We start from the raw sequence: 15257 nt of genomic DNA, 5'->3' as shown, positions 1-15257 counted from the left end.
GAGTAGCCGGATGTCTCACCTCAGGCAGCTGGGAAAGAGAGGAAAGATCATGACACATTAGAAAATAGAAATTCTCTCTGCAGCCTACTGTAACACTGTCTTTCTTTTTCATACTTGATTCCCTTTTCTCCGTTTTATTTTCTGTATTTGCTGTCACTCCTCTGTGTAAATTTTTCCACTCATGTCCTCATCTGTTTTTGTGTGAACATCCAGTAGGGGTGCTATTGCTCCACACAAGATGCTGTCCTCCCTCTGTGTGTGTGCGTGCCAGATATGTGTCAGTGTGTGTGCAGTGCAGATCAGATCCACAGAGACATCTTTAAGAGCTCGTTATCCAATGCTATTAACACTAATTAATCCGTCTTATGTTCTTACCTGCTTCAGGCATTACCCAGCCTTGTTTGTATGATGCACTGGCGTTGTGTGTGTAATTGCATGTGTGCATGACTGTGCGGGGTCTGACTCTGCCACCACAGTTTGAGAGGCCATTTCAGTATTGATTTTGTATTGATTGCCAATAATAACACCATTAACAAGATATCATGTCCACAGAATCATGTGGATTAACAAGAGCACATGATTATCAACAAGTCATTGAACACAACAAGTGTGTTTTTCCCCCATTATTAGCCCTTTTACTAATCGCTAACAAGCCAAACATTGTGAAGCTTTCCTTTAATAAAGAAGACTCCGATAAGAGTCCATGAAATTGTGTCGCCCTAGGCAACACTCGAGCTGGATGTATAGTGCTATACAGTGTACAGGCTCTAGGATATTCTGGTTTTAGTTGGGAGTTCACTCGGTCAACAAAGCGCCTGTTTTTATATACAGTCAGGTCATTGTGTGGTCCCCTTATTGCCTCCAGTGCATATTCACAAATAGGTTTGTGTGTCTCTGTGCTTCCACCGGTGGTTTAAGCCAACCATGTGATTAGTGTGAGTGGAAATGTGCCAGATGTGTTTCCCCGGAAGCAGAAAAACATGGCCTACATCATCCTGAACTGTGTGTGCAGTTCATGGATGTGGACATTGAGGGGTGTATGTGAGCTGTGGAAGGCCTGGGAAGTGTGTGAGCGAGACTTTCTCTGACGTGACAGGCGAGACCACAGGCCATCTGCTTCATAGCTTACTGCAGGATTAAATATATTGTGTGTGTGTGTGTGTGTGTGTGTGTGTGTGGGAGCAGAGCTATGTGTGTTTGTGTTTGGAGATTGGGGGAGGTGACGACATAAACCTTTAACCCCCAACCTCACTGCCCCCTTTTCCAGACCCCTCTGTCTCAATTCAGGTTCAAATAGAAATAATTAAAACCATCTGCCTGAGCTGCTGAGCTGTGCCACTGAATCCTGCCCACAAAACAATCACTCACCCACTCGTACACACAGCAGCATGACATGGAGTAGCCCCCTAACCTCTGGTTTGGCCCCCCATCCCTGATTTAAGGCCACCAGACACAGAGTCTGTGCCAACAATGTGGATGTAAACAAACAATGAGACCACCCGTAAAAACTGTACTGTACCAGAACACATACACAGAATACAAAAATTCCTTTCCAGTCAGTATACTTTAAGCCACCATTACTCATTAGGTCTGTATTATTTTAAGGTTTTTTATTAGGAGGTTTGTTCTCAGTGGGTGTGTTTGTGTGTTATATCTCCCTTAAAGTGTAGTGTGCAGCCCCTAGCAGTGACAGTAGCTGAACTAGGTCACTGCCTATCTGGGTTAATGTAGCTAATTTGCTAACGTGGCTGGTAAATAACCCTACTGCCCACGTGTGTCTTGGCGTGTCTGTGTGAGACAGCGATAGGTAGAGGGTTTAGAAAAACCACTAATCACTCCTCTGTTGTTGGGAAAGAAAATTAGTGTGTATGACAGGGTTGTATTGACTTAAAATAACATGGTTGTGATGATGGAGTAGTGTGTATGTGTGACATAAATAAAAGTTAAAATTGGACTCCACATATTGATTTCATCCAGTGTTTGTTGATGCTTTGCTGATGTTATGTTTTGATGCTGTGTTTACAGAGGGTGATGAAACTGGTATCATGGACGGCCTGTTGGAGGCACTGCAGTCTGGAGCTGCTTTCAGGAGAAAGAGAGGACCACGGCAAGCAGGTACATAAGCAGAGCAAATCTTCATGTCTTACCTGATTTACAACACATTTCTGTTCTGATGTCACATGTCGCATTATGAGGCTCATTTGTTCCAGCTCGCTCTTCCTCTCCATCTCCATGTTTCAGTCAACACATAACAACAGATTTGTTTATGCTCCACTGTTTCTGTTCCATCTGTTGCATACGCTCAGAGACTGTGGGTTGTGGTAGTTTTCAGGGGGGTAAAGCCAGTTGCACCAATGTTTGGCACACCAACAAAAGAAGCAGGAGGGTGCCAAGGGTGGGTGTTCGCAGAAGGATACTTAAGAGAGGAGCAACTGGTGAGGGTGTGGTTGTGGGATTGGAAAATATAAAAGGAATTGGAATGTAGAGCTAAGGAGGGTGAACCAGAGTGTGGGTAGAACGTTTAAGGAAGTGGGATCAGAGTGGGCAATATACTGGCAATATATATTGGAGGTTTTACCATCACTGTGCAGAATTGTGTATGTGCAGACTTTGACACCAGAAGATACATTCATCTGCTGGAAGTTTCTGTGCTCACCTTCATTCAGAGTTTGAGTGTACACATGAGCATGAGTTTATGACATAACAGCTAGTTGGGAAGCCAGTCATTTGTGTAATATGCAACTTTCACAAACAGTAGACATGTGGAAGCAGTAGACACGTCGAATCAAGTTTATTTATATAGCTAATTTCACACGACAGATCAAATGTGCTTAAAAATACAAATACAAAGTAAACACCACACATGGCATTATCGTATCCAGTAGAATCAAATGCAATAAAAGTAAATGAGATAAAAACATAGAATAAAACATATAAGAAGAGAGGGTAACACAATGAAAAGTAATCAGATAAAAAGGTGTTATCATTATTATTGTAAACATGTTTGTCATAGTTTTATTTACTATTTACTGTTAATGTCTACATGATATTAGATCATAGAATATATAGTTTTAGGATGTTAACGATTAATCAATTGATCACCATTGAGATTTTAACTGATTTTATTAACTGATCAGAGTCGGGCATAAATACATCAAAAAGTTACAAATACTTCTGTATTAAATGTATAAAAATGACATACAAGATGCTTGTATGGGAAAATGTATTTGATTAAGTTACAAGTTGTAATTTAAAAATTAAAAGCAACAGACAGGATTCAAATTAACTCATCAATTTGAGTTATTTGCTTTATCATAATAAGTAATTTAACTCCTAATCTATCAAGCTCTTATTTTGCATTGAACATAGATCATGTCGTTGGTTAAAACACCTTTCTGATGGCAAAACATCCAACATATTTATATATTATTAATGAATAACCGATAATCCATTTTTAAGGCAGGTGACTACCAATTAGCATCCCTGTTCCACTCAAAAGATTTTTTTTCCATTTCCATTGTCTTGCTACAAAACAATTCAATGCTGTTTTTATAATGACTGAGCCTACCAGAGGTCTGTGTCCTGACCTGTATGAGAGGAAATACTCACGCAACTCCAGCCTGTATTGATTCTCATTCAGGGCATGTTGTTCAGTCTGTAAGCTCATAGAAACAGCCCAGTAATCTGGTTAGCTACTTACTCTGCTGTCTGTTCCACTGCCCAATCCACTTACACTCACTTACTAGAAACTAGAGTATTTCTCTCCCTCGTTTTTGCTTTGAATTTGTAAATGTAGCACATTTTGGCAATAATATGGACAGTGCAAATGAAAACAAGTCTTTGGAGCTGTTAGCCTAGTAGCTTGTAACATGATACCTGGTGGTAGGAAACGCGTGTGTAACCATGTGAGTGGGAAAGTGTCTTGTGCCCATTAACTGAGAGGGAAGGAGAGAGCAAGATAGAGCCTGTGTGTGTGTTTGTTCACATGCATTCATGTGTGGGTTGAGTATTCACACATAAGAGAGGCTGGGGGAGAGTGTGTGCAACCCAATCCCTCTCTCAATAGAAGCCAGATGTGAAGCGGTGCTCCAGAGTGGAATAGCTCAGAGCCAGAGGGTTGACTACACTCTTTCCTGCCTCTATCTTTCTTTTGGTCTCTTCGTCTTTCATCCTCTCTTTTTTCTCAGTCACTAAATGCATTTATTTAGCCCGTTAGCTGTAATTGTGCCATTAAACAAGGGTTGTGAGAGGTGGTCCTCAGTGGTCCACTAAGTTGCACAGAGAAAATCTCTTAAGTGCTGCAAACTCTTTAATCACAAACAGCTCAGGCTCATCACCATTAAACTGACTGGGACAACAGTGAAAGGAAGGAGAAGCAGGAGCCCTGCATGAGGAAAAATGGGGCCCACTCGAGGGTTTAGTCAGTCACCCATAGTACTATTTGGCCACCTCAAACTGACAGGAAATACCTTAACGTGTGTTAGGGAGAGAGAGAGCCTTCCTCCGTACGAACAGTTATGTGTGGCAGGAGAGAGAAGGAAAATATGAGTGGCTGTATGAATCTCCTCCCTGTCTCCTCTTTCCCCCCCGTCTTGTCATTTTTGTTTTCTTTTACCAAAGTTCAGGGTTTTCCAGGGAGTGTGTGAAGCCTTGCTGTGGGTTTTAGTCAATCTCAGCATTGTTAGGAGTTTATATTTTCATCACTTATGTTTAAGATAGCTCCTTTCCAGTTACCCACTTTGCTTCTTATAGTCAGGAAGGGCCTGAAGGTCTTCACCCACACAATAGGAGTGTGTTTTTATGTGTGCGTGCACATGTTTGACTGGTTGGTTGAGTTAGAGGTCTTAATTTAGTGGAGCTGCAGTAGGAGGAGGCACATCCTGACTCTGGCTCAACTGATTAATATCTGGCAGCCTTTATCAGCAGGCTAAAAACACTCCTCTGTCCAGCTCATGTATACATAATGAGTATTTTAGTGTCTACTCCATAATGTGTAATACATTTATAAAAGCTACTGCATACAGGACGGATAGGTGGGTAAAGAGATTTTGATTTTTGTTCTGTGTAGAGTAACACAACACGGCATCAAGGAGCCACAGCTGTGTATTCTTGAATCTTTCGAGTCTCAATGATGTTAAATGTTGCCGTTTTGTCTCAATAGACGTGGATACATTTGAAGTTTTAAGTGGCATCATTTTGGTGAAATGTTTTCTCATCTCTGCCCATCTAACTGATTGTCTGATATCATTTATCATCACACACCCGCTCTATCTACATCTGCTGACTAAGTCATTCTCATCTATCATTGTTTATTTTACATAAATTATGATAATTGTCCTACTACAAAAGCATGTTATGCATTTATCTGTTCGGCACATATTAGTGTATGTAAGGTTGAATGTAGGTGTGGAGAAAACGGTCAAACAAAAGGGTATTTTCATTTTAATTCCCTGATGTAAAGATACTGTCTCATCCCCACACACTTGCCTACTGATCACATTAAAGTGATGAGTTGAACTTGTAATAGTATTGTAATGTCCTTCAACCTACGAGGGTGGAACTCGTGAACACAACATGAAAAGTCCCAAATTTTTATGAAACCCAAGTAGCGTGACATTTTGTGAAACTGAAAATCCCCTTCCTATCAAATTTTGGCATCTCTCTGGGACTGCCCTGTGTGATAGCATACAAAGAATAAAGACAGATAATATTGCCATCACAGTTCAAATGTTTCCATGTCAGAACTATAACTGCATCCAACTTTCAATGACCACCCTACACTTGTAATAACTTTGAAATCTATTACAGATGTGTGTAAGTGTGTATCCTTAAAATACAGGTAACATTTTACAAATGTTTACAAAATGCTGATAGAAAATGGCACCCATACATTTATTATGTTCTTGTGTATTGAGCCACTGATCACTATCAGTGTTTCCTCTACACTCATTCAGAACACTAAGAACATTACCACTACAGCTAGATAAAATGGGAAATTATATAATCTAGATAACAAAACAAAACAACAAGACACAAACAAGCAAAAGGTCCTGTGCGTAGAAGTAGCCCTTTAATCAAATATAATCAATAGTGCTGCAAGACCAACAGGGATGGACACGGAACAAATACCAAAAATTACCCCCCTACCACCACTTAAACAAAACATTCACAGAGGAAACAGTGCCTATTGTGCATGTAAGGGTCTTCATCACATGAAGTGTGTCCCTCCTCTCCCCTCCTCTTTCTTTCCTGACGTCACCAAAGTTGGTGTAAAGAACTACTGAGGACCTATTGAGTGTGTTGTCACGCTCATTGTGTCGCAGCAGTGTGACTGAAAGGGAAGCCACGAGGCTGCGGAGGCTATATACCACCTCACCTTTGACCTGTACCTCAGCTTACTGTGTGCGTTTGTGCTGGTTGTGTGGAAGGAGCAGCTACAGCTGTCTGCCCTCCGTCTGTCTACCCCCACTTTAAACACACACAGACAAAGCTCAAACACCAGATGCTTGCATGCCAATACAAAGACACACATGGCTGTTTGCATACCAATACATACACCCAAACAGGCACGTCATGTTCCAGGGGACAGACAGCCTGGCATACTTTACCAAACACTATCAAACCCTGTCTCTCTTCTGTCAATAAGTTATGGTCTTTGTCTTTCTGTATGGACACAGACATGTCAGCTAGGCTACATGTGGCTAATTTGTGTGTGTACATGCTCAAAGCAATTTGAGGGCATTTGTATGTGGAGGAATGATGTGTCTAAACACTCACTAAAGACCCATCTGCTGGGTCATGACCCTCACCAAAGCGACCAATCACAGTAGCAACGAGTTGACAAAGCACCAATCGCAACAGGGAGACGGAGATAAAGGGGATAGCAACAATAGGCACACGCTGGCTCTGCAGACGGTCTGCTCCTACAGAAAAAAGAAAAAGACCCCTGCAAAGATCTGTGCTTTCACAGATGTTCACACACAGGACAGATCATTCAGACCAATAAGAGAGAGCTCATCAATCAAGTCATTACTGAAGCAGTGGTGACGTCACATGCATACATAACATCCAGTGAGACAATGCAAGCTAGCAAGTCCCACATGCACCAGTTGAGCCCATTCAGTGCATGCTTACACATCAGTGCTAACCCACAAAAACAAGCCAGCAGTGGTGCTACATGACGTCACTCTTTCCCACAGTCCTTCAGTGCAGAGCAGCAGTGTGTTACGCAGTGCAGCCTGAGGAGGGCGATATAAGTCCCTGCTAAGATGGAGACACTGATTGAGTTCCAGCCTATGTCTGCAAATACACCATCATGCTAGTCGTGGCACTGTTTCCGTGCTGTCATGTGACGGCTGCAGCTGCCGCACAGACATTGAACTAAGAGCATAAAGATGGCCGCTTGCTTGCCAACCACTGGCATCACAACATGCAGAATTTATGTTACTTAAGTTGCACGTGAACAAAGCCCCTGAGCTAGTTCTTCTCATCTCAAGCTGCCCTACACTCTCTCCTTGCACCTCTCACTTTTTCTGTATTTTCCACTCATAATGGCAGCACACACACACATACTGTACAACAAAGCACTCTTTCCCTCATCAGGCAGTCATTATTGAGTCTCCTGGAGTGTAATCTGTTACAGATGATCTTTTCACTACGCTCTTTGTGCCACCAATAGCCCCTCAGTGTGCAAACACTCTCATTCAGTCTCCAGTAAACACAACAAAAAACAGTCTTTGTTGTGAGTCCCGACAACTTGTTTCCTACTGCTGCACACACCAGGCTTCATGCCAAGTGCATGGACCATTTAGTCAACAACACAGCTAGCATGCTGACCATTTCCTGTGTTTGTAGTGCCACGTGTTAAAGAGTTAATCCGGCTATTTTTACAGTGCACTTCCTCAGGATTCGGAGGCTTGTAAATTAAGAGAAAATGAGTGGGCAAAATTGAAACAACAGAGGCCGAGATATCCTGAGTTTTAATCCCCAGTCTGGGTCAAGTTCCAAAAATACTGGGTTATATTCTCAGGGATTAGACAGCTCCTTCCAGAGCCACATGAGACTTATAGCAACTCTTAAAAAGTAAACTTCATGTGTTAAATCAATGAGGTGGCCCTTTTTTAAATGGTTAAATCGCAATCTGACCACTCAGGACAGTAGATTTCTTTGTTGTCAGTCTCATCTGAAAGCTACAGGCTGTAAGATCATACCTTTGATCTACTGCAGAGTAGTCCTTTAAAAATCAACTGTCTTAACTGAAGTACTATTTATCCATCTAGATTGTTTTGTTGTGAACTGCCTGTGAGTTTTGGAGATATCAGCTGTAGAGATGCCTGAAAACATTTCTCAAACTGGAGTAAAGCGTGCATTTGTTAGGGACAAATATCAACAGACTTATCATTTAAACGGCAGTTCATCCCAAAACAAAATATATTTTTCTTACCTGTAGTTCTGCTTATCCAACTCGATTGTTTTGGTGTGAGTTGCCTAGTTTTGGATATATTGGGCGTAGAGATGCCTTGCCTTCTTTCAAATATAATGGAACTAGATGGCACTCGGCTCGTGGGGCTCAAAGACTCAAAAGCAGTGTCTCTTTCCAGAAATCATGACCTGGTTACTAAGATAAACCACAGACCTTGGTGTGAGCAGTTTCATGTCGGAACTTTTTTCTGTCCGAACTACACCGACAAACTGTATCAAAGCACAAAAGAAAGCGTGCGACCCAAACTTGGCAACGCACACCAAAATGATCTAGATGGATAAATGGCACTACTGGTAAAAGATAAAATATGTATTTCTGATTTTGGGTTGAACTGTCCCTTTTAAAGGAAAAGTCTGGTAATATTTAGTTTTTCTTGTTTGTTTTTAATAAAAGTACATATTCCTGTTGATGTGTTTTGAAAGATTTTTATGAGTAGCACACTGTTGAAGGACTAACACATTGCTGGATCTGGTCTTTTCATGGGATTTGTTGACAATAACAAACATTTAGAATATTGCCAGCCTGATCCTTTTAGCCATTTGTATTTGTAGATCTGTCATCTTTGTCATGTGATATTTGAAACTACCTTGATAGGCTCATTTAAACCTGTATATCAGGTAATGTATTTGCTCCTGAGGCTGTTTGCATTCATGTGTTTTTACTGTATTTAAATGTAGAGAACATTTGCACAACTTCTCTGAAAAGTTCCTCTCATTACTTAACTTTGCAGCTTTCTGTCTAAATCCAACTTTTTCCCATGCTGCTCCCAATGCAACCCCTGTCTGATCCTGGCTCTCACCCCCTCTCTCTTCCTCCTCTCCGTCTCCTCTCTAGAGGAAGTGGAGGAGGATGAGAGACGAGAGGAGCTGGGCTGACGGGCCTTTGAAGAGCTTTTCTCTGCGGGTTGGATTTTTTAGGACAAGCTCGTCACAGTACACATGCGTTAACACCCACACTGACGCACACTGTTTCTCTCGGTTTTTTGGGTCATTTGCATAATTTCTAATTAGTAAGTTTATGCGCAAGGGAGATGTTTGGAACAGGACGGAAATAGAAATGGAGGACGGATGTGAGGGTAGAGAAAGAGAGAAAGTGTTCCCATGTTTTAGAGATGAAGAGCGATCTGTGTGCCTCTCCAAGGAAAGTGGGTGAGGTGATAATGCGACACCCCAGCTGTCTGTGCTGATCAGTCCAGCTGAGGCTCGCACATAAAGAAGACTACTGTGAACATGACTCTAAATCTCCACATCCTCATTCTCCTCTTTCTCCACAGACTCAATTGTGTCTTTGTCACAGCTAGTTCTGGAGACCTGCTCGGTAACTCGTGTTTTCGTGTGTTTTTTTGCTCCATCAGAACCATGTGTGAAGTCTTGGTTTGTTGTTTGTGTTATCATGGTTCATTTGCATGCATATTGCTATTGGTTTGCATCATGACAATCCTTTTTATTTGTATTTTTTTTACCCTCATCAGTGCATTAATGTGTGTGTTTATAACAAATGTGTCCTGTACTGATGTTAATCTTTCATTGTGCTTGAGGAGTGAAGCATTGTGAATTTACACCAGGCATTAACTAACAGCAAACACACACAATCTCCTACTGACCTATATAATTCAAAATGGCCGCTTCGGCACAGCTGTCCTCCCACGCAGGAGAGGAGAAGAGTGGTAAAGGATGTAGAGGAAGGGAATGAGAGATAAAGGCAAGTGCTGCTGCCGTGTGTGTGTGTGGGAGGGGGAGAGGAAATAACAGCGTAAGCAGGTAGAAGAATAAAAACGACAGCATCCTCAGGGCACAATCTGTCACACTCGCTCTGTCTCTCTCTCCCTCTCTGTGCACTTCTTATTTTTTCCTCTCTGCATCACTGTTTCTCTGTGATCTATTTTCCTTCTTGTTTCTCTCATTCCTTACATTCTTCCTCTTACTCTGTCTCTCCATCCATGTTTGTCTCATTTTCATTTATCCCCGCCTCTTAAATCCTCCCACAGCATGAATCATCCTGCTCTTCATGGTGTCTCACCCCTCCATCTCACCCCTTCCTTCCTTCCTTCCTTCCCTCCTTATTCACTATCTCTATTTCTTCATCTCACCAGCCCCACCTTCTCTTCCTCTATTTTTTTTCCACGTCTTTAGGATCATGTTGAGTCTAATCTGACGTTGGTAGTGAGTCGCTCCAGATGCCACAATAATCCACACACACCACTGCACCATTAAGCCATTTGTGTGTTTGTGTGTCATGGTAATGCACGTGTGTGTATGTTGGGAAGAAAGGGATCATCCGTATTGTGTTTTATTATCCAAAACACAAGCCTGTGACGTTCTTGGAGGCATCGCACTTGTGACTGTGTGTTCATCCCAGTCGTCGACAGTTTGGTAACTAATCGAGCTGGTTGTCTCTAATCACTTGCAGTGGAAAAAATGTTAATTATCGGGCTGCTGATGTGGTGTTTGTATGGCTAACTGACATATTTGTACATGTTTTTCGAATATGTCACTTCAGGGCATGCGCATGAACTTGTTATGATATAAACGCCTAATTTATTATCTCTTCATTTATCTCACTCACTCCATGTCTTTCTCTTTCTCAGCCAACCACCGACGAGCTGGTCATGCAGTGACCAACATCCTGGCCAAAGAGCTGATGCAGGAAGACGCGCCTACGTCCAGCAAAGTGCCCACTAAGAAGAAAAAGACAGAGGAGAAAGAGGAGCCTAAATTAGAAGGAGCAGAGTCGTTAGAGGAGTTACTGGACGCTGCTCCCACTCGGTCCAATTAGGTACCCTGGGTGGGAAGTTTTTTACTCACAGAGCCAGTGATATCCAAACACAGATGTATTTCGTAGCCATTCCAGGGGCCAATACCCATCTGAGATTAGCTTACTGAAAAAAAGAAACAGCCCTTTGTCTTAACAGGACCATCCTTTAGGCTAGCATTGACTGTGTCTTCTGCGAGGACAGGGAGAGGCAGAGGGTGAGGATGGGCCTCTCACCTCAACCTCAACCCCTGGACGCCCCTCATCAACCTCTGGATCTTTGCCAGTGTCATAAAGATTTTCTTTCCTCAGCATGTGCACATATCTGTTCCTGTATTCTGTCTGTTTCACTTTGTTTCTGCATCATTTGACTTTCACCTGTCATTCATCAAAGGGCATCTTGAGCGATTCCAAAGACTTACTCAGGAGGGATCCACACTTTATTTACGGTTATTTCCAAATCCCAAATTTCAACTGGGACTGTCTGGAATTTAGCACATCCTGCAGGTGCTTCATATAGTTGTCTCTGGATGTTCCAGGCCAACATCACGCGCTTTTTCCCTTTTTTTTTAACCTTTGAAACATATTGCTTTGTAATTGTCTGATATACTGTTTGTTAAACGTTAATCATTTTGTTGTACTATTGAAAAAAGTGCCAACCAATTGAAATCTAGTCTTGTCATTTCACTCCCAGGATTTGTCCAGTCACAGTTTGCGCTGGGCTGGTGTGTGTGTGTGTGTGTGTGGACCCAGTCCAACAACAGTCATCACCTGGGTGTTTTTTTCAGTGTGTGTTTTTTTTTTTACTGAGAAGGGATTTAGGTCACTGCTGTGCATGTATTAGTTATATTTCACATAAAAAGGAGAGATCATTTGCATGAACTTGTCTAAGCTATGTTACCATACGTGCCCACAACAGTTATATGAAGAAAACCTGATTACATGAACATGAACATGAACATTCCCATAAACTCCGGAGGGAAGTAGAGTTAGGTCGGAGGAGAAAGTTCTTCCACAGTCAGTTAAACCAAAAAACTTAAAAAGGGTGTTTCCATACAAAACCTATCCTGAGCAGTTTACATGCCTGTGTGTTTATGTGTATGAGAATATCTGAGTGTGTGAAGTAAGCCGCCTATTTTTAGTTCTGTGTGCACGCTCAATCTCCTACATACGTGTGTGTGTGTGTGCATGTAGATTTGAGTGTGTGCATGTGTGTTGCCATCTGTAATTACAGTACGGTACCGACCATGTTGTCATAAATGCTAGGTTTTATAAACAGCTTTGTGGTCTTTCTGCTGAGGATATAGCACACTGGAAAACTGCCCAAAAACTGCTGAGACAAGTATGTATGTGTGTGTGTGTTTGTGTTGCTCACCCACTTCCCCTCCCACTGGACTGCAACAGTAGTTGCTGAATGTCTGGCCTTGCTCTTATTTGTATTCAGTAGCCATCAACAGACATGTTGCCATGATGTGGTGCTGTACTATCTGACAGTGATCCTGCCAGGTGGTGTCAGCTGCTCCATGCAATATTTATTCCTATGCAAACACAATACTGTAGCCAGCCTCAGGATGTAGAAGCTACCAGGTGGACTTAATAAACAGCTGATTCAAGATCAGTGCTTCATATCATTGGTGATTAAGGGAAATCCCCAAAAGTTCATCTTATCAGGAATCAGAACAATCTATTGGGTTCTCAACAACACCAGCATTTTATATCTTAAGATGTGGAGGAACTGGCGCTTAAACAGCTTAAAATAAATGAGGTTCTTCAAGTACAGTAGGTGTATAAATCCTTGTTCTGATGGAGTACTGGTGCTTCATTTGAATCCAGTAACGCTGAATAATTAGACTGCGCTGCCTGCTCTCCAGCACAAAATATGTCATAGCTGCATTGAAACCAGAGACGCAGCCACTGTTGTATGTCTGCAACATTGTGCCCATCGCTTCAGCTGGACAGTGCCAGGTGACTGTGTACCACATACTGAAAACTGTCTGTTTTCAACATATACATGAAAAGGATATCAGAACATCACTGGAATATTTGTTGTTTTCTAATTTGAGTCATTCCATTTGTTCATTAATTTTTTTTAAGAGATTGTTTTCTATGTGAATTTTTACGGTTGATTATTTTAATGTATTTGAATTGACTTTTCTTTCTCCAGAGATTGCTCTATGTATACAGAATAATGCACATAGTCATTCTGTTTGCTACACAGAAATATTAAAAAATGTCTTAAGTAACTTAAAGATGTGACTGGCTCATTCTTTGGTCGTGTCAGATGTTATGTAACGCGCTGAAAGTGTGCGCGTCATCTGTTGATGTGTGATAAAATGTCACTGCGTGTGTGTTTGTGTGATTTCTAGTGAATTCCTTTTGAAGCTCAGTTCTCCATACTTCTCACTCCCCCTCCTCTCTCTCATGTAAACACACAGTGCAGTAAAATACCAGATAGTTTCTGTTCTTGTTTTATTGGCAAAAGGCAGCAGAAGAATGAATAAACAGAGGAGTTTTGTTATTTTTACAGATGAATTCCAGGATTTTCTGTGGCTCCAGGGTTTCCAGAGTTATTTTCCGACATTGATCGCCAGTGTTCAGCACGATCCCTCCCATTAATCAGTGTGATTGTGGGAGAGAAGAGAACGGTTGATGTCTTGTGACATTTTTTTTTCATCATTTGAGTCCCTTCTCCTCTTCTGTCACCTCAACTAATACTCTGAACTCCTTCTCCTTTGCTACAGTATCTGTCTATGAATCCAATCATTCACGTCTGCACCTCAGTATCACAGCAGTTTGCAAAATAGTGACGAAATTTAACTCTTAGGATTTTTGTGCAAGGACACAAATTCCATTTTATTCTGACTTTTAGTGCACATTTAAAATGGAAAATTCATGCATGTACACAAATCGTAAAGATGAAATTTCATCACAGATCGAATAGCTTATATTTTGTGACAATTTCATGAACTGCTATGACACTATGTTGACACAGCTAAACTGGGATTCTGAAAATGAATACCTGAGGCCAGAGTATCCACATTTCCTGTAACTTTAGAGTGTTTGCGTGACCACTTTAAATGGTCTCCGAAGCCACACACTTGTCTTCCACCTGACGATCAGATATTATCAGCTTGTATCTCCATCTCCTCTCCTTCACAGCATCGTGGACTCATCATGGCAATGTTTCCCAACCTAAACTATGACAAGTCATGATTTCCACTTATCTCCACCCTGTGAGTGGTCAAGCCAGCCAGCCTGTTCTGGGAATGCCCTCCTCTGTCACACCAACTATCCAAAAATAACTGGAATAGTTTCTCTGGCCTCAGCCTTGCTGTCTAAGATGAGTTGATTCCTTTCACAGGTCATAAATCTCTCACAGGTTCTGACAGGATATTCTCAGTCTCACTGCAGCTTGTTCACACATTTGCATGTGATTTTAATTCAAAACAGAAAGAGAAAAGCATCAGTTATATCCTTTATCCTCTTCAAAAGTGGACTCTCTTGTCTCTACCTTGCTGCATGTTCAGCTTAGTCCTTTTTTGAGAAGATGATAAACATCACCGACAGTTAAGAGTAAAGAAAGTAGTTTATTGGGCAATGAAACACTCCAGGGAAGGCCGAATGGAGCTCTCTGTTTATGTATAATGTACTTCAGTATCAGCATGGAGTGAGAGTTTCATTTTAAATCTTTTTACCTGCAAACTAACTGCAGGAATAACTCAGTTTTATTTTCCTGTGCACAAAATTCGCTTTGTCCTCATATTAAATGGAGCAGTTACCGGTGCCATCTCATCTCTGACGTCACAGAGAGTTGGAGCAAATAATGAGTTCTGTTTTTGGAAGTCATTTCATGGAGAATAAGGAATCCATTTCCCACCAGTCCTCCTGTGCCCTGTAAACGAAAGCCTCTGCTCTTTAGTGAACCTGAGCTGCAACTGCCGTCCTTTCACCTCATTAACTTCCCCGTTAATTTAACCAGAAAGCCCTGACTTCCTTTCATCATTTTACGATCGTTGGTTGAACA

At 41.6% G+C, this 15257-nt stretch overlaps 1 protein-coding gene across 1 annotated transcript in view; it reads left to right on the top strand.

The window, feature by feature from the left end:
- The window catches only part of LOC141013013 (protein diaphanous homolog 1), a 37269-nt gene extending 23787 nt beyond the window's left edge, over nucleotides 1-13482 (top strand). Inside the window, exons 10-11 of the mRNA XM_073486552.1 lie at nucleotides 2026-2115; nucleotides 11070-13482. Of these exons, the coding sequence (XP_073342653.1) occupies nucleotides 2026-2115; nucleotides 11070-11257 (278 nt within the window). The 3' untranslated portion in view covers nucleotides 11258-13482. The remainder of the gene's footprint in view (nucleotides 1-2025; nucleotides 2116-11069) is intronic.
- The last annotated feature ends 1775 nt before the right edge of the window (nucleotides 13483-15257 follow it).

The sequence above is a fragment of the Pagrus major genome, chromosome 18 (assembly GCF_040436345.1).
Source record: "Pagrus major chromosome 18, Pma_NU_1.0".
Taxonomy (NCBI): Eukaryota; Metazoa; Chordata; class Actinopteri; order Spariformes; family Sparidae; genus Pagrus; species Pagrus major.
The sequence above is the reverse complement of the archived record's forward strand: the minus strand, read 5'-3'. Positions and strand labels throughout refer to the sequence as shown.